Here is a 24,799-nt window from a genome sequence, read left to right on the forward strand (position 1 = left end):
TTGTTTGAGTCGCTGGAACATTTTTCGATGGTATGCTGTATTTCGTGACGGCACGGAGGACACTGAAGACGCTCCACGTGCATCAAAGCCGAGAACAAGTCTCACTGAAGAAAATGTGAAAAAAGTGACCGAAGTCCTTGCATCTGACAGATGTGTTTCTGCAAGACTCATCGAGGAGCTTTTGGGAATACCAAAAACTGCTGTGCATCAAATTTTGACTGAGGTTTGGGCAAACGGAAGGTCTCTGCGCGGTTTGTACCGCACGCGCTGTCAGGCAATGAAAGACATGCCAGAGAGGAACACTGTAAAGACATTATGGTCGGCCCAAAGTGATACAAAATTTGCAAAATCGATTGTTAATGGTGACGAGACATGGTGTTTTCAATATGAGTCTCTCAGAAAGCGGTAGAGTGCAGAGTGCAGCGTGGTTGAGACCAAAGAAGCCGAAACCAAAGAAAGTGCGCATGCAAAAGCGTCGAGTAAAGGCACTGCTAACCGTTTTCTTCGATCCCAAAGGAATCATTCACAAGGAATTTCTGCCAGAAGGTCAAACAGTGAATTCTCATTATTATCTCGGAGTCCTCAATCGTTTGTGTACGATAATTCTTCGAATTCGACCTGAATATCGAGATCAAGGTTCCTGGTCGCTCCTCCACGACAATGCCCCACCCCACACATCGAAGATCGTGCGCGATTTTTTGGCCAGAAAAGGGATCACAGTCTTTGATTGAGCATCCTCTGTATTCGCCAGATTTGGCTCCAGCAGATTTCTGGCTGTTCCCAAAAGTTAAGTTGGCAATGAAAGGAGACGGCCACGACACCATCCAGGACATCCAAAGGGAATGTACCGCAGTTTTAAATGCGATTCCACAAAAGGAGTACAGTGACTGTTTTCGAAAACTTTTCGGTCGATTCCAGCTATGTATTGATTCAGAAAGAGACTATTTTGAATAAAAATAATTGAAAATAATTCACGTCTTGTATTTTTAATGAACACAGTCCTAACAGAACCTGGACACACTGTGTAAATATAAATTATGTATGAAGCATTTTATAAGCTTATTTTAACAACTGCAAATATGCCAAAGCGCGAAAATTTGAGATGATAGGCCTACTTGATAATTCAACATGGATCTAGTTTAAATTTATGTGCTAGAGGAAATTATGATCATTCACGTATCAATATTCCTTACACGACGATAATATACAGTCCACTCAAAGCTTCACGGTAGAGAGCAAGTCATTCGAAGGACAGTACACGTAATGCACTTCCTTCCGTGATGTTTATTCCTATTTTCCTGATGTGTCAGAACTATATCATCCAGTGAAAGTATTGCGTAATCATTAATAATCACTTTCACATCTTATCCGAACATAAATAATGTCTGTGAGTGATAGAGCGTCGTTAAATAACCAATAACTTCAAAATTTGTTGAGAATGGAATTGTGTTTCATTGTCACAGTCGTCTATACTTCGACTAATGCGATAGTTCCTTTCTTGCAGAACACTATGTGAGGCGAAAACACAGAGAATATTAAAATGGGACATTATTTTTCATTCCGCAGGTGTAAACACGGTTTTTATTATCTGTTTCTGGCTATTTAAAAGTGAAGATCTTCGACATCTGAAATGAGTTTCGAACCAACGAACCGCGTACACGAGAGGTGCAGTGCGTAAAAACGGTAGAAATGAAAACCCGCGTATAAACTACGACGCGTAAATCATGGTTGCATGACCCCCCTCATCAGATGATCTTGATGCTTCTTAGCATAGAATATGGGACCACGGAGACCATAATGTAACCTGGTACAAATTTTCCGCAATAGACTTCATTGTCGTTTCTTTCAGCGCGATATTTTATCGTCCTCGTGTGAGAACGCGCTTTGAGAGACGGAACCGGTTATATGGTGCTTTTACTTGTCTCGTAACGGCAATTGCTGGCCTGTTTCTCACAGTCGTTATAGTGCACTCACGATAGGACGCAATTTACAGGACTGATATCCACTTCCGGTTTGCAGGTGCTTGTACTGAAGTCTGTGCGGAAGTGCGTGAAGCTGCCGAGGGCCACTGACATCATCACGAGCATTTGCTTGTCTTTGCGGGTTAATTAAATCCTTTGGGCAGAGTTCTCCCTGAATAGTCGCTTAAGCCAGTCAAGATAGAGGATTGTAGCTTATTTTAAAACCATATCCCGGCATTTACGTGGGAAGCCTGAGGAAAACCACAGAAAATGTCGGTCATAACAGCATGATGGCGCAGCAAAGATTTGAGCCGATAGTCCTTAAAATGTAAATCAAGAACTTTACCCACAGAATTACTGTTTTGTTGTTGTTGTTGTTGTTGTTGTTGTTGTTGTTTTTTTTTTTTTCATCGTCCGGAATTCTAGGTAATAGAGGACATTCTAGGTTAGAGTCATTCACCATCGTCAGAACCCTTTAGAATCTGCAAGAAGTTTATCGTTAGTGTAATTTTCTCGGTAAAACGTTGGCCACTTTAATGTTGTTAGTACAAACATAATAATGGACGAAAGAAAGAAAGAAATGTCGGAAGCATTTGTGAGCGTCTGTTTGCTTACATGCAGATTATTTTCTCATTTATGAAGCAAATGAAAATGCCTTTTGTGAAGGTCGTGTCGTTTGCGACATTGTATCAGCTCCAAAGCCGTTGGACTATTTTTATTGTATTTCGATATGGGAGACTTCACTAAACACAATTCCAATTTTCGTTAAAAACGACAAAAGAGAGAACATTATTTGAAGACCTGGGATCAGGATTTGTCTCTCGTTGACAAAATCTGATCCTAAGTTCATATACAGGCATAATTCAGGTTGTCTAGCAACTGAAATTATCTTCTTCTAACGGACCCAGATGAATACGTACCATCCCACACTTTCACACGAGACCGGAACCGGGTCTCGTTTCCGAAATGTTGAGTTCTCTCAGAATGCGAGACAATGAACATAATCCTGAAACTCAGTAATGCCTCACGAACTATGGAACTCATTAGTCTACGCTTCTTATTTGAACCCCGAATATTAAATGAAATAAGATCTACCCTACTCTTTAACAGAGCAACGATGTTATTTAGCCTCTATTTCTGTCACCACATGCTGAAAAGCTTAAAGAAAACACACACACACAGAAGGAAATATCTTCATTGGTTACATCCTGTTATGTGATTCAGATATATATAAGACCAGAAGAGTTCTTATGCGACTAGAACAGAAGAGTTCTTATGCGACTAGAAGAGAAGAATTCTTATGCAACTAGAACAGAAGAGTTCTTATCCGACTAGAACAGAAGAGTTCTTATCCGAATAGAACAGAAGAGTTCTTATCCGACTAGAACAGAAGAGTTCTTATCCGACTAGAACAAAGGAGTTCTTATCCGACTAGAACAGAAATGTTCTTATGCGACTAGAACAGAAGAGTTCTTATCCAACTAAAACAGAATTTGTATTCGACTTAACGTGAGTGAGTTCGTATCCGACAAGGGACCAAGGACAGTTGAACTCCGAGCAGAGCAGAAGACATTTCACCAAGATCTGCGTTGCGAGTAATTGTAATAATGAAGAGGAAACATCTGACGACGTTAGAAGTGTGAATAATCGTACTTGTGAGTGTAAAGAGTGATTGTTCAATAAATATTCGTTCAAATCCGGGAACCGCAAAATTTGTTGTCGCGTTGCCTAGCAAATACGCGACAACACAATATGAATTAGGTTAACTGTAATAAATTCAACACATATACCACGTGATATATATTGATACATGATATATATTTCATTTCTTTATATTTTATCCTTTATGTTATTTTGTATCATCCATTTTAATTGTAATACCAACTTGAGGCAAATTTTCTGTTAGTACGTTTATATAATATGACACGTTGCACTGCTATGGATCCATATCGGTAGTTCAATAACTAAACATATTCCTATATACAGTATAACTGCCTGATGATGGTCTTGTACGACCGAAACATGTAGCAGGAATAAAAGATCTAATTGTAAAATATTAAAAGCGAGTATAGTTGTTGTGTGACGGTTACCCTAATTCATGTATATACGAGGGGGTACCCAAAAGAAACCGAACTTATTTTTTTTTAAACTTATTTATTCAAATTTTAAGCACAAACCTTCAATCCCCTTCAAAGTACTCTCCACTTACACTAATACACTTGTCTAGTCTTTTATTCCATTTTTCAAAACATTGTCTAAATTCGTCTTTTGAGATGCTTGACAGCACCTCCGTCGTTTTTTTCCTTCACCTCAGCAACATCAGCAAAACGCTGAAAAAAAGGTTTTGATCATTTCGGGACTCTTCTTTCAAAGCACAGCATGCTTCCACGCGACCTTGTTTTTGTTCAGCAGTCAGCAGTCGTGGCACGAATTTCGCAGCCACCCTTTTCATTCCCAAATCTTCTGTCAAAATTCGCTGAACTGAGCTCCAAGTCACTCCCGACAGCTCCACAATTTCTTCAATGNGCCCACAAAAAAATTAGTTCGGTTTCTTTTGGGTACCCCATCGTATATATATATATATATATATATATAACAGAAGGAAATAGTCTTCATAATTTTTATCATATCCAAATTATTACAATCACTCCTCTTCCCCCAAAATTACTTATTTCTCATATGCTGGATTTGATAGATAATTTATCCGTCTATTCTTTGTTGGATTTCATGTTGTTCTCCGCATATTGGGTCCTTATTTCCGCCACAAGAGTTCAGCACAAGACAGGTCTCTGTAAAATTAAGACGCGAAGAACTTTTTTATGTCTGCAATTATGAACATTAATGGCACAGATAAATAAATATACATTCGCAAACAAGCAATTATGAAAGTATGCCTTGGACTTTTAAACTCTCTTCCTACTAGATACAAGTGTTGGCGAATGCATGCTACGTACAAGTGCCAGAGTCATACAGTGAAGTATGAACTGGTTATGTAATGGCGGATTTTCGCCACGTCTTGTAATGTTAGGTTAGGTTTCGTCTACTGATAATATTCTCGCAAATTATCTTGTCATGATTTGCCTACAGAGAAAGAAAGCGGAGGTGGTTTGTTTACTTAAAATATTGGACATGTCCCTGAACGTTGTCTTCAGCATTACGTAATTAGCTGTTTGTGAACTTCACCAGATAAGTTTACGAGATAAGATAACAAGTCATACTTACTATCTGCATATTTAAGCCAAGTTGAATGAACAATGCTTTTCAGTGTTAGCAGTCCTCCCTTCTGGCGCTCTGGGTTTCCATACTCGACCAAGTTTGTTGGCTCAGATTGTCGTAATCTTCCACGGTCCTTGACAGTTCATTGGAAAAGACTGCCATAGCTTCGTTTTCAATTTATCATTCGTTGATCATCCTCCCACCCTGCGTTGTATACCATACGCAGTTGGGGGAAACATCATTCCTATAAACATATGCTCCAATATATAACCTCCCAGCTACTAAGTTCGGCTTACATTTTTGATTCCTAGATCAGACTTCGTAAACTGCCTAAACCCTCAATATACAGGGTGTTTTTAAAAAGAGCTTTAGAAATGTGAAAGCTTATATAAATTTATACAGAGGACATACACAACATTTTGAACTGTCATAATGTAGCAAGACACCGAGTTTTACCTCGGATAGTTATGGTTCAATGTGACTTCCATTGGTAATGCGGCAGACGTCTCACCTGTAGTCAGTCTCTTGCCACATGCTACGTAGCATCTCTGGCGTCACTTCTGCAACTGAGGCAGTAATTCGAGTTCGGAGCCCAACGACATTTGCAGGCAAAGGCGGTACGAACACTCGATCTTTAACGAATCCCCATAAGAAGTCCAGGGGAGTGAGATCCGGGGAACGAGGTGGCCATGCTATCGCCGCCGCTCTACCAGTCCACTGACCTGGGAAACGGGCGTTGTGGTACTCGCGCACTTCTCCAAGGTAATGAGGGGGTGCACTGTCTTGCTGGAAGTGAATGCGTCCTTCTTGGTCATCTTCGTCTAACCTTGGAATGAGGAACTCTTGGAGCATGTCCCTAATCTGTTCCACTGTAGCGTCAGAAACACGTGGCCGACCGGGTGGCTTAGCATGGCGCACAGAACATCCGATCTGAACAAAATTCTTGTGCCAGGAGTAAATTGTAGGCCTACTGGGAGGTTCCTTGCGATACTGAGTGCGAAATTTCCTTTGAACTTGTGTAGCAGACTTCGTTTCTTCGAACCAAAACACACAACGAGCAAGCTCTGCACCTGTGAAAGTAGCCATCTTGTGTTGTCACGTAGTATGTGTTAATGTATGTAGTAGTATGTTTGGATTGGTGAATAGACTTATTTACCACTTGTAGGTCGTAACTGCAAACAGCTATAACACTATCGCTATTTCCACACTAGAGCACACAGTATAGTGTTCTCAGTCTGTTACTAGACGTTACCTGGTAACGGCTCCAACAGTGACTGTTCCTCTGCCTCCGAGCTGAAGTCCTCTCTTCACATGCTCCCGTACGGAACTTACTAAGCTCTAACCTCGTCCCTTGCTTATATCATTTCGGTACAGGCCACATAGAAAACACTGCTCTTCTATTGCTGCGTTCGTGTCACTGCGGGAACTTGTTTATTGAACCGTTACCCAGAAACGGCCCTGGTGTGTTCGTCCTTCTCGCTGCCGTTGCATAGAAATGGCTCTACCCGCTGCAATATCATTGGATTCGAATTTTATTTACAAGTATTGTTCGGGGCATTATATAACCTCAGTTTCTTAAATATTTTATGAGACTGATGAAATGTACATGTTATATTGGAATACTATATCTCCTTATTCAGAAGGCTCCCCTGAAGATTCTACACTCCTAATGCCAGAGTCCACAATGGATAAAATACCGAGCCAGTTACAAACTCTTTCAATTCTCAGAATCCGTGTTTCTAAGACCCTTCTTAATATTATTCTCCCGGGCTCTTTCCGGTCTTCCAAACGAACTTTTTCAAATAGGTTTCCTCACAAGCAGTCTGCACTGTACGCATTGCACATGCCCTGCACATCGGATTTTCCTTTATTTCACTATCATAAAAATGTGAAGTGATCAACAGGCTTATATATCACGAAGTTTGAAGCTAAAGTCCTTTTATAGCCCCTCAGTACGGAACACACAGAAAACACAGCCTGTATTATTAGGAGGCGTGTTTACTGGTCCGTTACCTAGCGATGGACATTCTTCTGTTGCAGCGTACGCTTGGCGGGAATGTGTTTAACGAGTACACGTCACAGTATCTTAACGTGTTCGTACTTTAAGGGCTAGATACAAAGTACAAATTGACTCGTTCTGCATGTGCTCGCAGAGGCGTGATATCGCTCTGTTTTGCTCCCAGTCACAAGCTACATTGATGTCAGGTACGTGTTGCTGTTTCAGAAGGAAATGAGGGAAGTTTACTTTCTGGTGACGTCGAGAGTATAGCTGAATTCACGCGCAAGATTTGGAGTCCTCATATTATTGAAAATGGGATTCCTGCTGATTTGGACCATACGAGCCGCAACTCGAGGCTGTATCTCGTCTTAGACGACCAGGAGGGCATTGAAGAGACCAACACCACTGTTACCCCAGATTCAGGCAAGTGACATGTCTCAACCCATTTCTATCGCTGAATTGCCTGTGTTAAATTACAAATACGAGTATATGACGATAGTATGTTAATACAGTTAATGACGTTATGGACATTATCCTTAGTCCTGTTTCTTTTTTATTTAAAAACAACTCTCGGATACTGGACTCTGTATCCATTCTGAACCGGAGATAACTCTATCGATGGGGCACAACTGAGTAGTATTTTACCTGAGGACAGAGAAAACAAACCTGTTTGTGAAACGTTGTTTTTAAATAACAAAATGGATGAAGTCCATGAAGTCAATAATTGTACGAATATACCTTGATTTTCGTGTGCTATGTTTGGACATTTTCGTATTTACATAATTTTCTTACTTAGAAATTTTTTCAATTTAGGCTTCGTGACTCCTCACCTACACGGTTCGTCCCTCACCCCTCATCTAGATGTAATTCAGTTTAGAAAGATAAGTACGAATGACTGAATTATATTGAGAAATTAAACACTCTCGTCCTCAAAGATTACAGTTCGTTCCCAAGATTAAGAGGCCTCCACCCATGCCGGTTAATTTCCGTAAATCTTGAAACTCCTTAACCGTTCAAAGCACAACGTTGACTGTAGCATCACCTACTTTAACATTAACAACTCTACATTTTACCCACAAAAGGTAAGTAAAAAAGTTTCCTGTTACCTTCAGAATAAACAGAGGCGTTTATTTCCCTAAACATCACTAACCAGTATTAGAGTCAATTTTACCGACCACACAACATATTTTTATTACTATCACACTACATGTTTCGACCTCAAGAGGTCATCCTCAGGTGTACGAACACAGCTGTAATCACGCAATCACATTTGTCTTCTCACTTATTCGATCCTATATCTTATTCAGGCCCACGCTCAATAATATATCAAGCTCCTCTCACAAAAGACAAGTTAAAATATTATTCTAAATGTCAAAATTTAAAATTTGCGAATCGAATTTCAATTCAGATCACTAGCTATGCTTTCACTTTCACTTGTTATTCAGTCACTTCCTACTTACGCTCATCACTGCGTCAAGTTCACTTTAGCTAGTTTAATTATATTATAGATTAAAAGTTCATGAATTAAAGTTCAATTTTATTATATTCATTGCACTTTTCACTTTTTGGAGGTCTCGCTGTTCTTCCGCGTCCTCTGATGTTGCTGGATCTGTTACGGTCCTTGTCGTCACGACAAGGTCTTCCAACTGAATAGCTGAAATGGTAATCACAGAACCACGGCTCTAGATTATTGTATCTGCAGAAACTGTAACCAGTTCAACCCCAAAGCTTGTCGTGGCGGCTGAATTCTTTACAGCAGTTAAAGACAGAAAATGGATTAGTTATGGAACCTGTTATTTCCTTCAGCTGTAGAACGAATGAAAATTTGGCAGGAATAGGCAGTCTGCAGGAAGTCGTGTGCACTTACTTAGTCCACTTGCCAGTTTCGAACACTTCAACTTTTATTGCTAGTGGGGTGGGACTGAGTCCCTTGTACTGCAGCCACTTCTGGCCTCTTGTAACAGCCCCAGATGATAGGTGAGGGTGATTGTGGAGCAGTTGGTGGAATGACGATTGGCAGGGGAAACCAAACACTCGGAGAAAACCTGCCCTAGCCCAACTTTGTCCACCGCAAATCCCACTTGACCAGACCCGGGATCGAACCCGGGCCGCCGCGGTGGGAAGCCAGCGACTAACCGCTTGAGCTATGGCGCGGCCTAACACTTCAACTAGCAAACTATATAGATAAAAGTCTTTACTAAGAAACTAACAGTCGTTCAGCAAATGAAGAAGAAATTTCCCCGAATTTTGTTGATCCAAGATTGCCATCACTGTGTTGACACGAGCTCGTGTTAAACTTTTCTTTACATTTACTAAATAAAGTGTGTATACATTTCTCCTCCGCCCCCTCCCCTCCTATACAGGATGAGCGCAAAGTCCAATTTGGAACCTTCTCAACATTTCGTTCTCAAACACCCTCATCCTATGTTCCGCTTTTGCAGTGAGGTACCTATTTTCACACTTATACAAATCTATATGTAAAATTATAATTTTGACTATTTTAATCCCTACAGTTTTTTAAACGAAAAGGGAAGATTCTCAAACGTACTCCGAATTTGATCTAAAAATGTTATTATTGATACAATTTTGCTTTTCCATTGGCGTTACCAAATACATGGCCTTCGCCACTTTTTGAGAAGGCTCTATGAGCTGCCCTTATATTTGGTATATACGTATTTCATGACAACCAATGGCTTATGATGTGAGTTGGTCCATCTTATGTGCATGGTGCCGCCGTAACGCCTGCAGCAAGGATAGAATACCGTCATGAGATGCTGAGCAATATAAAGCTATCCCTGTACCATGCCGTGAAGGCCCATAGGGCTGTGGGACGTTGAGGCTCCCACAGTATCAAGGCAATCGGCCCACAGATGGCGGTAAAATTGTCAGCCCTACGCGCCAGCCGCCCTTTACCCCCCAGGAAGATTCCTGTTACTCATTTCTGTTAGAGGCTGAGTCGACCCAAGGGCCATATTGCGGCTGGAAGGATTAGGTAAATTGAAAAAAAATCAACCTCATCGGGACTCGAACTCGCGACCTTCCGGCTTGTAGCATAGTGCGCGCCCCCCACTGAGTAATGTTCAGCAGAATACTGACATGATGACTGTCCTTACTAGTCAAACTGAAGGCACGGTTCAAAGCAGGATGTCAAGACGTGGAAGCGGGCACAGACGGTGCTTATGAGACTTTCTGTCTGCGGAAAAGGGGCCTGAAAATCAGTCAACCGTGTAAGCAGCTCAGCAAAATCACGAACAACTAAAGCCGGACATCAGTGCCTGTAAGAGCGCTGACACCTTCTCTGATAATGCTATGACGTAGCAGTGCTGGATATGCAATTGTGGGAAATGAACGCGGAAATAAAGACTGCCCCTTGTTATTCTTTTTACACCGTAACTATGTAGGGAATCATACGGCCATTATACAGGATGGGACGTGGGAATTTTGTTGTACGTTACGTACTGGAGTTCAGTCCGTTCTATTATTTTTTATGCTTGTTAAGTACACTAAGACACGTTACTGACTTACCCATGCGTATTTTGTTGATAGGATACAGGGTTTCTTTTAACTTCCGTGTCGCCACAATATGCAAATACAGAATCATAATCTAAACACAAAGTGAAACCATGTCATTCACAGGACGAGGTCTGATTAGAATTGATTTCGTGCTTAGCAAATGTGTAATTTTGTCATTATGGTATTCATTTAGGATATTTGTTATCATATGAAAAAGAAGACGAAAATAAAATACAAAAAACCTAAAAATTATAAAGCTGATAGCATATTGAACCATCAGAACTTAAGAAATGTACAAGATAATCTACAATACTGTCACATGTTTGTGGATCCGTGACCAATAGTAACGGGTTCTAGATTGGATGATTGGATTTATTAACACCTTCTCCTACAGTTATTCTTAATCACAAGCAATCATAGCGCCATCACCAATCTACCCACTTCACAAATCACTAGGACACGCTCCATTCTTTGTCTCCGTTGTACTCCTACAACTGTCAACCTCGGAACTCCTTCTGTGCCCTCTTATAAGTCCTCGGCACGGACCCCACGGAAAACCCTTTTCTTCTGTTGTTCTAGAATTCGTGTTTATTGGCCCATTACATAGCAATGGATGCCTTCTATTGTTGAGAGCGTAACTCTGGGACTGTATTTACTGAGCCGTTGCCTAGAAATGGTCAATTGCGTCATAATACGTTAATTCTTCCAACTCTCCTCCACGTAACGAAGTCCCGAAAATAGATCACACGGAAATCCAGAATCCCAGCTAGAAGATAATACATAGAAATTCTACAGAATCGTAAAAGATACCTTGGATGCAGTAAAAATTTAGATTCAGAATCGATCTACTGGACGGCCGTGGTTCGATTCTCGGCAGGGGTAGGAGATTTTTATCTACTCCATGGATCCACATCCACTCAGCCTCTTATTCAATAGGTACCGGCGGCTCTTTCCCTGGTGGTAAAGCGGCCGGGACGTGAAGCTGACCACTCACCTCTATCTACTGCCTAGATCAAGAATGACGGAGTTATACCTTCACTCCCCCATACGTCTTCAAGGTGTAGTGCTTAATTAAGCACAGGATCAACTTCACTTTTACCTGAGTGATCAGTACAGTGTACGAGAAGACAGTGAGAATAATTTGAACGGCATTTTTAATTATATAAATATATTCACACTTTCTATGCTGAGATTCTAGGCAAAAAGAGTCCCTTCTTATTTATATTTTCGTTGTAACTTATGTTCCCTACAGGCCGTGCCATAGCTCAAGCGGTTAGTCGCTGGCTTTCGCACCGCGGCGGCCCGGGTTCGATCCCGGGCCTGGTCAAGTGTGATTTGTGGTGGACAAAGTGGCGCTGGAGCAGGTTTTCTCCGATTACTTCGGTTTCCCCTGCCAATCTTAATTCCACCAATTGCCCCACAATCACCCTCACCTATCATCTTGGGCTGGTACAATAGGCCAGAAGTGGCCGCAGTACAAGGGACTTAGTCCTACTCCACTAGCAATAAAAAATAATATGTTCCTTATTCCTGACGATTACCTTGGCCTGCCGAGAGATGTTGGGAGCGTTACGTTCGTTAGTTTTAAAGACATACAGGCTGGAGTATTCTTAAATAAACTTTGATTTAATTTAAAGTATAAGACGGCCTAGCAACTGTCTAGCCTGAGGTTTTCCGTGTGTTTCATCAGTCGCTCCAGAATTAGGCCACGATGGCCTCCTTCCACATCCTTTTAAATTCGTAATTTCGAAATCACCTTACAGTTTGACGCTACAAAACCAATGCAGTTGAAAAAACTTCGTTAAACCAACTAAGGATCAATAACAAATTATTTTTCGGTAGCAGGCACACTTCTGTAATATTGTAGCGTGTAGGCTCCTTACCGCGAAACAAACAACGAAACAACATCCACTGTTAGGTAACAGAATCTTAACAAGCGTACATACGCAGCCATTACTGAGTAACGCCTTCATAATCAAACAAGTTCCCACGGCAACGAATCCACACGCAACAAAGAGGAACTGTTGGAAACGATGTTTTCTGCGCGGCCCGTGTCAAGGGGCTATCAATGGGACAAGTTTAGAGTTTAGCTCAAATCCCGTACTGAGACGGGGTCGAATACCTCCACCGTAGCCCTGCGAGTCGTAGGTGGCGAAGAACATGGAAGTATCAAATTTGAGACAGTAAAATATGGTCGCGAGTCCCACTGGACTCGAACCCGAGAATGACTGCGTTGGCCAGGACCAGCAGCGATTGTAAACGACAAACCCGTTCTTCATCAGAGAGAGAGCGCCCCACATCAACAAACTCTCAACTGTCTGACAGTAATAAAAATTTTGTCGTAAGCCCCAGATGGGTGCTTTGTTCCAAGAGAGACTGGCCGACTGACCGTCGGTCGTAACGTAAGGTTCAGACTCAGACTCAGTTTAGTTCAGCTGTAAGGGAATCTGTGAAGAGCAGACTTAGTCGGTGCAATTGAGAGCCAATGGGCAACGAATTGAGTGCGAAACCTGAAGAATCTCCACTGTTATAAGCCGTTACCAGGGAACGACTGGTGAAGATACAGCAGACTGAAAAGACTTAGCGTGTGCTGTAGTGATTTTTAAAGTGTGGAGATCAGCGATGGCGCTATAATTAAGTGCAGTCGCGAGTCGTGTGTTAAAGTGGTCGTTAAATCCAATCTCAAATCCAAACCCTGCCTATAGTCACATGTGATAATGCGAACACCGCAAGGAAAATGTGCATCCCTGAAGCGAAGCAGCTGTCTGCCCCTCATAAGGGCTTCATTATAGACCCTGAAAGCCACATGAATACGTAATTGTGACAGGTCACAGGTCAAATGCCACACAACTGCATTCATTCGGAAACCACACGCACGCAGTGTATCCAGCCAAGTTCCGAGGTCTTAAAGACCCAGGTCGGCCCTAATGCACGCCATTATTGACGGAAACATTAGGCTCAGTTCCAGGAACATCGACAAACCGAACTTCGCCCTGCAGTAATTAACATATCTGCTTAGTTTCCTGTAGAAACCGAGCACGTTTATCGGCCGGAAGGCAGGATTTGATTTTCCTCCGTTACTCCAGGCAAATGTTGAGATAGTGACTTAAAATAAACCACGACTGCTTCGTTGCACTTCTGCCAAGTCCATAACTTACTCTACTTACTCTGTTTACAATCTGGCGGGAATTTATTGACCCCACTTTTCAGCCCTTACCGCTGTTCTTCTTGAAACAGCATTTCCCACAGTCACGTTATGGCCAGGCGCGTTGTCAGTTTTGTTCATTTTGTTTACGGCGACTTTACTCCAATCGCCACAAGTTTACAGCAGCACTGACAAAGTGTTTTATTCTTCCGCCCAAATCTGGACTTCTACGTTCCACTCAGGCAGGAAGTGAGAGCTTTAAATGGCGGCTCTGGTATACGCTGCAAAATGGTTGAACGTCATACAATAAGCCCGCAAGGTGGATCAGAGAATGCAAAGATAGTTATATAATAACAGGATCAAGCGATGTGAAATTATGGTAATTGGGTGATAGGCATATCGGTCTCAAATACTGTAACAACGCTTAAGTTATAGGTTTAATAAATGTGATATAGCATGCATAAGGATATTAGTAGAATATTTACAGAAAATTATAATTCTCGAGCTAACTTACGATGTCTACTTTGCTTCAGTTGTTTCCAGTCTGTATAGCGAGGCTAACAAAAAAACTCCGTTGCTTGTAGTCCACAAACTAACTATACCGACCGAGCGACCGCCGCTTGTCGGCGAATTTGGTGCCAGATTTCCGGATAGAGGGCGTCACGTGGTCAGCGCAACAAATTCCCACGGACGTTAATCTCGGTTTTCTAGACCGGAGCCGCTATTTCCTTGAAATAGCTCATCATTTTTTTTAATTCGCATAGTCGGGGGTGGAGTCCAGCTGGGTCCACTCGGCACGTCGGTCACGGATGGGCCTATTGTATCTGCCTCTGGTGATTATGATGATGGAGAATTTGGTGGAATGAAGATTGGCAGGGGAAACCGAAGAACTCGGAGAAAACCTGCCCCAGCGCCACTTTGTCCACCACAAATCCCACTTGACCAGACCCCGGGCTCGAATCCGGGCCGCCGCGGTGGGAAGCAAGTGACTAACCGCTTGAGCTATGGCGCGGCTACAGCTCCTCATTTAACGTCACGAGGCTTGGTGGGCCCAGCTCCAGACCCACTGCTCGCAAGGCTAACACGCGCTATAAATTAAGTAGGCCTACAGTTTAATGATCAGTTTATGTGACTCATTTTTGCCAGTACAAAACCTCGTTGCCTTTCGTTCTTCATAGGTCACACATGCGCTGTTTTTCTAGTTAGCAACATCATCGTCCTGTCTTTAAGTTCCATAAATGTTTTGTTTTAACAAAAGTTACATGTTTTCACACAGGCTTATCAGTTTCCGTAAAAAGATTTCAGGATTCTCTATTAGATAGCACTGTTGTCTCTCACTAATTTTCTTATAGTTGTTTGGCATTCTGGTGTGTAAGTTTCAGATTAGTGTGTCGTTATGTGGCGTCGGACATCCTCGCATCAAAACAAGGTTAGAACAAAGTCTACAAAAACAAGCTTAAGTTTCTTAAGTTAAAATTGTAATTAATGATAACCTCTGTTTATTTTGTTCCGCTTAATGTATTTCTTGCGACTAGCTGAACCGATATATAAAATCATGCTCTTGTTTTTGAGGACTCTCAGTTTCTGGTTCCTATTACTGCCACAGGATGAGATGCTCTCTTTTATATCACACTTAGTAATTTGTGAATACTAAACCGTACTGCAAAAATTCTTAATAAATATTTGTGTAATTTTAATAAAATTGATGGAGATTTTCTGTTACTTGCATTGGTTGCTTCTTACCGTTCTACCCATCCTCAACTCTTTTTTCTTTCCTCTTCCTTTACTCTTTTTCGATTTTATTTTATTCTATCTTCGTGGTCCATTTGTCACTTTCTTACGCTTTACGGAGAGCCAAATAAAATGTTGCAGTAGGGAGGATGTAGTTGACCTGCGTAAAACGCTATGGCAACTGTTTGCTGGAGAAAACCATGATAATCTCTGTGGTACAGTTATTCAGTTAATCAGGTATTACAGAACTGGTTCATCTCATTTCGCGTCGAGCAAGTTGGTCCATACGGTGAAGACTCTCGCTTGTATTCCGGGTGTGCTGCTTTAGAATTTCCACCGTGACACCAACTAACCTGATTGAGGTTCATGATTTTACTCAGTCATTCCAAGCACATGACACGATAGTACCTTAAATTCGGCCACGTTCGCTTACTTCCACATCATTTCCAATTCATTTTTCACCATCATCTAGTCATTTTACGTCATGTAGTCTCAGTTCAAGGAAGCATCGTGAATAAACACATTTGTAGCTTGTTTGCTTTATTCTGAAGAAAGAAGCAGGCTTTTGAAACCACCATGCTCTCTGTGTGTCTATGTCCCCCCCCCCCATCAACTTTTGAGTGCCTGAACCAATCTTTATGAAACTTGGCATGCAATCATGGCACCTGAGCCCACCTCAATGGCGTACTTCATAAATCCCTCCCATCAGTCTGTTTATCTGTATGTTGCTATCGTTGCTAGATAACGGCTGGATAAAAACGTTACCGTGGGAACCAATACACATGCAACAATAAAAGAATTGTTGGGCGCGTTGTTTTCTGTGCCGTAACATAACCTGGTGCATATCACAGATAAACCAAACACGCGGTTAGACACCAAGGCATGGCGTAACATAACCTGAATACCAAACACGTGGTTAGACACACAGGCATGGCGTAACATAATCTGAAAACCAAACACGCGGTTAGACACAAGGGCATGGCGTAACATAACCTGAATACCAAACACGTGGTTAGACACACAGGCATGGCGTAACATAATCTGAAAACCAAACACGCGGTTAGACACAAGGGCATGGCGTAACATAACCTGAATACCAAACACGTGGTTAGACACACAGACATGGCGTAACATAACCTGAATACCAAACACGTGGTTAGACACACAGGCATGGCGTAACATAATCAGAAAACCAAACGCGGTTAGACACAAAGGCATGGCGTAACATAATCTGAATACCAAACACGTGGTTAGACACAAGGGCATGGCGTAACATAACTTGAATACCAGACACGTGGTTAGACACAAGGGCATGGCGTAACATAACCTGAATACCAAACACGTGGTTAGACACAAAGGCATGGCGTAACATAACCTGACTGAAACATCTAGAAGCGTCTAATACATCAGAAGGAAACACCCTGCACACCTGATGATTGCCAGTTAAGCCGAAACATGTTGTGAAATAAATCAGAAAGGAGGATCATCGAAACCTGGCGGACTTTGATTGAGTCGCACAAGGAAAGATAAGAATCAAAACAGTATTCAGACACTTACGTACTCGTACAATGAACTTACACGGGTCGAAATTAAACTCGTCTGAGAAGTTTTAGTGCACACATCAGTATCAAATTCGTTGAAATGTACCTAGAGTGGCATCAGACATGAAACACTAATTCGTGCCTTCATTTTGTGCCCTTTGTGCAAAGGAAACATAGGTCAAATACTTTTTTAAACGACAGTAATTTTCCAATGCGATTGAGCGGAGAAGAGAGGACACTGGCGAAAACCTGATCTGTAATAATATGTGTTACGTCACTACTGATCTGGCTAACCTTCAGTTGAAGAAACACCTTCGCGCTGAAGAGCAAAAAGCAGCCCCCCCCTTTTGTGTCTTTGCGTAAAAATGCGTTTTCTGTATGTGTGCCGTATAATCTGAGACACTACCGGAATTCGATTCCCGGCAGGAGCAATATTTTTCTCTTCTCTACAGCGTCCAAACCGGCTCCGGGACCACCAAGCCTTCTATTCAATGGATGTCGGGACTTCTTTCCATGGGGATAAAGCGGTCGAGGCTTGAATCTGACCACTCACCTTCACCTAGTGCCGAGGTCAAGAATACCTCCACTCGGCTATAAGGTTTCACAGCGTGGTGGTTAATTATTTAAGCACAGAGATAATTCTACCTTACCTTTTTCTACCTTTATCTCCTTTAAATCTCTTTCTGTAAGTTGACTGTTTTTCAAGAAGCTGGTAGGATTCGAATTCAGCTTCTTGTACAATACAGCTTATGTTCAACTGGCAGGCTTGATTATTTGCTTGACATATTGTAGGCCATTGCAACCCTCTGAGTGACTTACACATGAAACATACGGACGGATGGATTTACAGACAGGACATGTTGATTTGTTCATTATATATGTCACGTGTGTGAGTGATTATAGACGGGTTTTGGATTGATGATCAAATTTATTGGACACTGATACAGTGGGTGCAGGTCATCACTAGCCGTTGCATGGTAGCGGCCTCCAACGGAGGACGTTCCCCTTCCTTTGGGTTCCCGAACTCTCCCCAGCCTCAGCTAGCAGCTTCTCACATCAACAGCTCACAGTGACTGAACCACAGCAGTTATCTAACTAACTCAGTCACTCAAAACCCAACTCAACTGGACTTGCTGGCTCAACTCTACTGACTACCTGTCCTGCTTATAACATCTCGGCACGAACCACACAGAAAACGCCGCTACCCTGTTGCAGTTTACGGGTCTTTACCTCGTAACGGCTGTTGTATAGTTGTTTGGTTCGCTGTCGTTGCCTAGTAACTGGTCTACATGCCACAATATATATTTCGTACAAAGAATGCACAGTGCAGCTTCATAATACAGTGCTCAGCGAAGGCTTGAATTGTAGACTTTATTAAGTTACGGAAACGGACGGAAGAAAACCGGTCCGATTTGATATTTGTATCGTCTTATTTTCTGTCAGGCCTCTTCCGTGTTCACAATGTCTCGAATCCAGATCGGCTGCTCTGAAAGCTTTATTTTTAGATTTGCTGAGTTCATCCGGGAATTTGTTGAGCTAGTTCTTAAGTCGGAGCCAATGGACGGCTTTCTTTTTCTGAGATATTTGTAATTTCTTTCAGCCCCTTCGCGATATGTAGGGACTTCGCTTTAAAATTTCACAATATAATTTCCTACACGTTCATCATTGATGACTATCCTAACATAACTCATTCAACGCTCAGTAACCACAGTAACTGATCGTGAATTACTGATTCACCTGAACAGCCAAGATAAATAGGATTTTTTTTCCCCTTGGCACTAGAGCCCCAGTGGGCCTAGGCCTACCTCCATGAACTTCTCCGTTCACTTCTGTTTTTCTAGATCTTACACATACGGTAGGACTCCTTGGGCGAGTGATCAGCTCGTCGCAAGGCCTCTACCTATAGACAAACACAGAAAAACGCACACAAACATCCATGCCCTGAGTGGGATTCTAACCCACGATCCCGGCTTCCGAGCGAGCGAAGACAGTGCATGCCTTAGACCGCTCGGCTGCCGTGACCGGCAAGATACATAGGATTGCCCCAAGTAAAACAGAAACCAAAACAAATATAATCTCTAACTATTAAATCTAAAGCTAAATTAAACTAACGTGAGTTTTGTTAGTGTCATTTTCGCCACAGCAGATGCGATAATTATGCCGTATGAAAATAGCTGACGATAAATAAATTAACGGTTATTACGTTCGAACATGAACAACATAGCACGAGGACATAACATCATAGCCTTCCTTTCGGGAGGAAGTCAATTGAAAGGTTCTTTCTCTAGACGTCTCCTTCCAGCATGTGACATCTTGGACTGGCCTTTAACCTCGGTTCTCTTTCTTTCAGGAAACAAGCGAGAGGTGGACCCATGGTCGCTGTTATTTTATATGGCTTCATTCGGTGGCTTCGTGGCCTTCTTTCTGGTCATCAGCTGCTTTGAGTGTTGTTGCTGCAAATGTGCGTCGAGAAGGCCACAAAACACGTCCACTGATAGTCCTGTTGAACCTCTTCCAACTGAGACACAGTGGGTGCATGAAACGCCTCCGCCCCCCTATCATCTGTTTGCGCCCCCATCCTATGACACTCTGTTCTATGGGAGTGTCAGAGACGATAAGCATAAGTGTGGAGTTTATGTTGTGCCTATCCACAATGACATCGGCACGCCTTACAGTACAGCCAGAAGTGTGCCTACTGAACCCACGTAGCAATCCCAGAATATAAAAAAACTGCTCTCAGCAGCTGATCAGCTCAGGGACTTAATTAGCTTAATGTGTCTTCAGGTTTTCCATTGCGGTGTGAATTCTCAGGAAGAGAGTCGATGGTGTACCATGAATACCAGAGAACGTATCGGCAGTGAACATTGTGGTAGCTGTCTGCAGAATTCGCGGACATAAGACTTCAATACATGGTCATTCTATGGCTGGTAACCTTAGAATATTTGTCAACATTTCACCACGGAGCTTCCAACTCATCTGTAGGACACTCATTGATCGTCATTAGGAGTATCCGTGGTTGTTTGTTTCCGCGATTATGAGTACCTTAGATATGTGTCAGTTCACTTAGTTTCATCAGGAACTTATGGCTAACAGCTGGACTTCGAAAGCCTTGATGAGCAAAAGTTTATGGGCGATGCTTTCAAAGTTGCCCACCTCAGTGTTGATCGATGGCCTTAGCAGACTGCGGTGCAGTCTCTATGACTTGCTGTGCTTTTCAGAACTGAAAACTACATAACTTTTCAGCGAACAAGTCATCGATATCATAAATCAAAGTAACGTAATTATTCACAACTGTTGAGCATAGTAGCAAGGGAGTGTTGTACGCATACAAAAGACTTGACATTGAAACATAGCTGAATACAGCAAAGAGCGAATGTCGAAATATTATATTAGACGATTGTGATATGAGATGAAAGTCGTCGAACACTGACTTTGGGCTCTTATGGCCAGCAAATAATATCTTCAAAAGTATGAGATAGCCAGTTACTAGTTGTTATTTGAGTAACGGTGTATAATAAGAGCTTTAACTTTTCTAGAATTTTCATCAAAGTAAATGAAAGTTTCATATGAGCAAGGACATTTTTTACCAAGATCCAATGATATTGCTTCTATAGGAAATATATTATTATGTTTTAGCTATAAATTAAATTAGCTCCATAAGAAACATGCCAGTTAGCTGACCAAAAAAAAAATGCTCATTTATGCTCACTGTCAGCACATACCAATTATTTTTGACAGTGCTGAATAAGTTTCCAAATGATTTTCATGTCATTGTTACTTCAGCTCCATTTGTAACTGAACTGAATTGTGGGATATACATTTTGTATGTATAGAAGATGAAAAATTGACAGTAACTTAATATATGGCCGCGCCATAGCTCAAGCGGTTAGTCGCTGGCTTCCCACCGCGTCGGCCCGGGTTCGATCCTGGGTCTGGTCAAGTGGGATTTGTGGTGGACAAAGTGACGCTGGGGCAGGTTTTCTCCGAGTACTTCGGTTTCCCCTGCCAGTCTTCATTCCACCAAATTCTCCATCATCATAATCACCCAGAGCAGGCTACAATAGGCCAATCAGTGGCCGCAGTGCCGAGTAGACCCAGATGGACTCCACCCCCCACTAGCGAATTTAATAATAATAAAAAAAAACTTAATATATGATGAACTAATTCAGTGGTACTAAAAGAAGTACATTGCAGTGCATGTTTCTAAGCTGTCAAAGATATTTACAGAGCTACTTGTAGCATTCCTTGGGCTTGTTTCGTGACTTCTCCAATGAGAGACACCTTAGCAGAACTTTCGAGAGCCCTTCCTCCAAGAAGCATTTACAACTGGTTGTTGAAATAACCGTCAACAAACCCATTATCGGTAAAACAGATAAGTGATACCTATACGTGTATTTAATTCTTTATTTATTCACGTGCTTACTGGACAGCCCAAAGATCAATTACAAAGTAAGGAGGAATCAAATCAAACATTAGCACAAATAAAAGACAGAACAAGGCAACTTTCATAAGTTATTTATTTGAATTATGAATTACTACACGGTTCTGAGGCTCTGGTACACACCTACATCCAAGCCGAAACAGAACCCACCAGTTTTACTAGTACATATAGAAATTCCATATGAAATTGTAAAGGCCTACATATTTTTGATGTGTAAGTCTTCTCTACTTTAATCATCTTATCTATTAGAACATACCAATTTAGTATACAATTACAATTTATCTACAGCATGTACTTCGTATATGTAAATTAATTATTTTACAATTCTTCGTAAATCTAATTCTTCGGTTAAGATACTAATTCAACAACAGAGTTTCTTGTACAGTATACAACACCTGACGATGGCCAAAGAGGCATAAACACGTAGTGGTTTAAGTAAATAATTTATTATTTTTTATTCTATTTTATACCGATAATGTTTATAGTGATGATTATTTCAGAACCTGCTTATCAACAATACACAACAGAATGCAAAAACTGGATAATGATTAAGAAACGCATATAAATTACACATTAATTTTGAAAATACTTTACACGTTTCACCTGCAAATAATGAAAGCATAACGGTTCGAGCCCTAACATGCGCAACGACCTTTCTTTGCAACCGCGGGTCTAGCTGGGAGGGTCAGGCGCTCGTCCCATTAAGCCGGGCAGATTAAATGCTCGTGGTAGTACCAGACGCTGTTAATTTATTTTATGTTTTTAGGCCCACAGTTTTTGAAGAAAGATAATATACAATTAACAACTGCCTACCCTTTTTTTCATATCTGTATATGTTGCTCCGGTCTACTAAACAGAGATTAATGGCCGTCGGAAATCGTTGCCCTAACCACGCGACACCCTCTATCCGCAAAATTTGGCACTAACTTCGCCGACAAGCGGCTGTCGCTCCGTCAGTATAGTTCGCTTGCGGAATGAAAGCCACGGAGTGTGTGTGTATCCTGCAGAGGTAATACAGAAATGCCTAGTTGACTGCTGTCAATGTACGTCTATTTGTGGTAAAGCAGTTCTACTTATCTAGTGATTGTTACATGTTACTGCAATATGGGATCTCAGTATGTAATATGCAGCAAATAATTCTGCAAGTACTTTGCAAAGTGGGGGGAAGGACTGGTGTGAAAATTCTAGCGGAGAATTGTCTGGGATTAAGTACAATATGTACACTGTTGTGAATGTAGATGCTATAACATGCTCCACCGAACAAAACATCAAAGATTTGAAGCAAATCATTAGATAACCCTCTATAATATTAAACTAAGTAGGCACTGCGAAAAATTGGTGCCATTTTTGTACCATAAAAGAGTCTTATATTTATGTAATAAAGTATTTATTATTTTGCAAATAATATTTTGATTTTATATATATATATATATATAAGTAAATATACTGTCTTGACAGAGGTTATATTGTTCATCCTTGGTCCTACCAAAAGACTGTCGGCGTAATACGGTATTGTGTAACACGACTGCGCTACCTTCCACGTCCCTCCTGGGCTCTCCTTCATTGTACTGTAGTGTGTAGAGCCGTTGCTGAGTAGCGACCTTGAATCAGACAACGAATCAACATTCGCTGCTAGGCAACAGATTTTTAATAAGCAAGTATACGCGGCTGTTGCTGGTTGACGCCTTCGTGGACAGGCAAGTTCCCATGGAAATTATTGGCGAAACAGGGCAACAGACGGTGAAGAGAAGACCAGGAGTTTGGTATGAAATAACCACGAATCATTTGTAAGGAAGGCAGGAAGTTGGAAGAGAGCCACCATTCAGAGGGGACTTCAGCCCGGAAGCGGAAAACTAACCATTATTAGAAACCGTTAACAGGCAACTGCTAGTGAAGACACTGCGGCCTGGAAAAGACTTAGCGTGTGCGCCAGTGATTTATTAAGTGTGTGGAAATTAGCGATGGCATTATAATTAAGTGGAAGTACGAATTGTGTGTTAAAATGGCCAATAAATCGAGTCACCAATCCGAACCCCGTCTATAGTCACTCCTACACGTGACAGTACATAATATAGTATGTACAGTCGTTGCTGTGCGATAGGCGAATAAACAACGGTGTTATGCAACCCGGTAAACATGCCTCTACAGCAATAGAGCGACTGTTGGAAACTGTTTCCTACTCGGTCCGTGCAAAGTGGTTATGAAGAAGAGACTCGAATCTAGGCTCAAAGATATTGCGCGGCTTTATTCACAGTCTTCGGGAAAATGCCGTGATTTCTAGAGAATACGCTACTACCCATCAGAGCCATCTTTTTCAATTGGACGTTCCCAACGAAAAGTATGTATACATTCCTTGTTTCTTCCATTTTCGACACACGCCGACTTCATCGTAGCCTCCAGTGGTTTGCTGTGTCAGGATCACCAAGTTAACGTATCGATTATGAAGTCCGTTTTATGTAATATCCAAAATGCTACAATCATCCTTGTTGGATACAAACATTTACCGTATCTACTTAACATTGTTAGCCATTTTTACTTTTCTGTCGATGCTGTTTTAAGCCTATAATTTCTCTAGTTAGAATAATGAATAATCATATCCGAATGAAAAACATAATTACTGATGGAATATACAAAAATACATAAAATAAAAGACAAACGAGATATAGTATAGAAGTTAGAGAACAGTAGGTCAACACGTGGCAGATCAGTGACGAAATGCACGTTGGCACACGCGGCATGAGTGTTACGCGAATGTAAAAAGGAGGCATGACCCTCGAACCACTAGCAGAAAATTATTAGCTGAATCACAGTAATAAGTAACACGGCTTACGTGCTCGCATGCACGTTCTGACTCCGTACAAGTGTACCGCGCTACAGGACGTGCCATCAGTGATTCAGAGCGATACAAGTTGTCTGTTGTACACAGAGCTCTGTACTGAGTTCCTACGCACAGTCTGGAGAACGGGGGAGTACCAGTGCTCACAGTTCGGTCTCGATTTTATGATCCTTCCTATCAGCACTGGACGCTGTTAACTTGAGAAAGGGTTGTCCGACAGTCACGTGTTCCTCAGGTGCGTTCGCAGCTCTGAAAAACGTTTTTCGCAAGACACACTGGTGTATACACTGAACACTAGAGGCTTGTGACTGCACTTTTGGAAGTCTGGAGTCGAAATGAAGACCTGGCAATAATGGTACATATTTCCACAAGAGTTTGGGGCTATCTGCATAATACTAATAATCTAGGAATTCTGA

General features: G+C 41.7%; 1 protein-coding gene across 1 annotated transcript in view; it reads left to right on the forward strand.

The window, feature by feature from the left end:
- Positions 1 to 20,983, forward strand: part of LOC111866290 — a 43,049-nt gene extending 22,066 nt beyond the window's left edge. Inside the window, exons 2-3 of the mRNA XM_023855097.2 lie at positions 7,402 to 7,599; positions 19,457 to 20,983. Of these exons, the coding sequence (XP_023710865.1) occupies positions 7,402 to 7,599; positions 19,457 to 19,815 (557 nt within the window). The 3' untranslated portion in view covers positions 19,816 to 20,983. The remainder of the gene's footprint in view (positions 1 to 7,401; positions 7,600 to 19,456) is intronic.
- The last annotated feature ends 3,816 nt before the right edge of the window (positions 20,984 to 24,799 follow it).

This window comes from Cryptotermes secundus, unplaced genomic scaffold (assembly GCF_002891405.2).
Source record: "Cryptotermes secundus unplaced genomic scaffold, Csec_1.0 scaffold1025, whole genome shotgun sequence".
Taxonomy (NCBI): Eukaryota; Metazoa; Arthropoda; class Insecta; order Blattodea; family Kalotermitidae; genus Cryptotermes; species Cryptotermes secundus.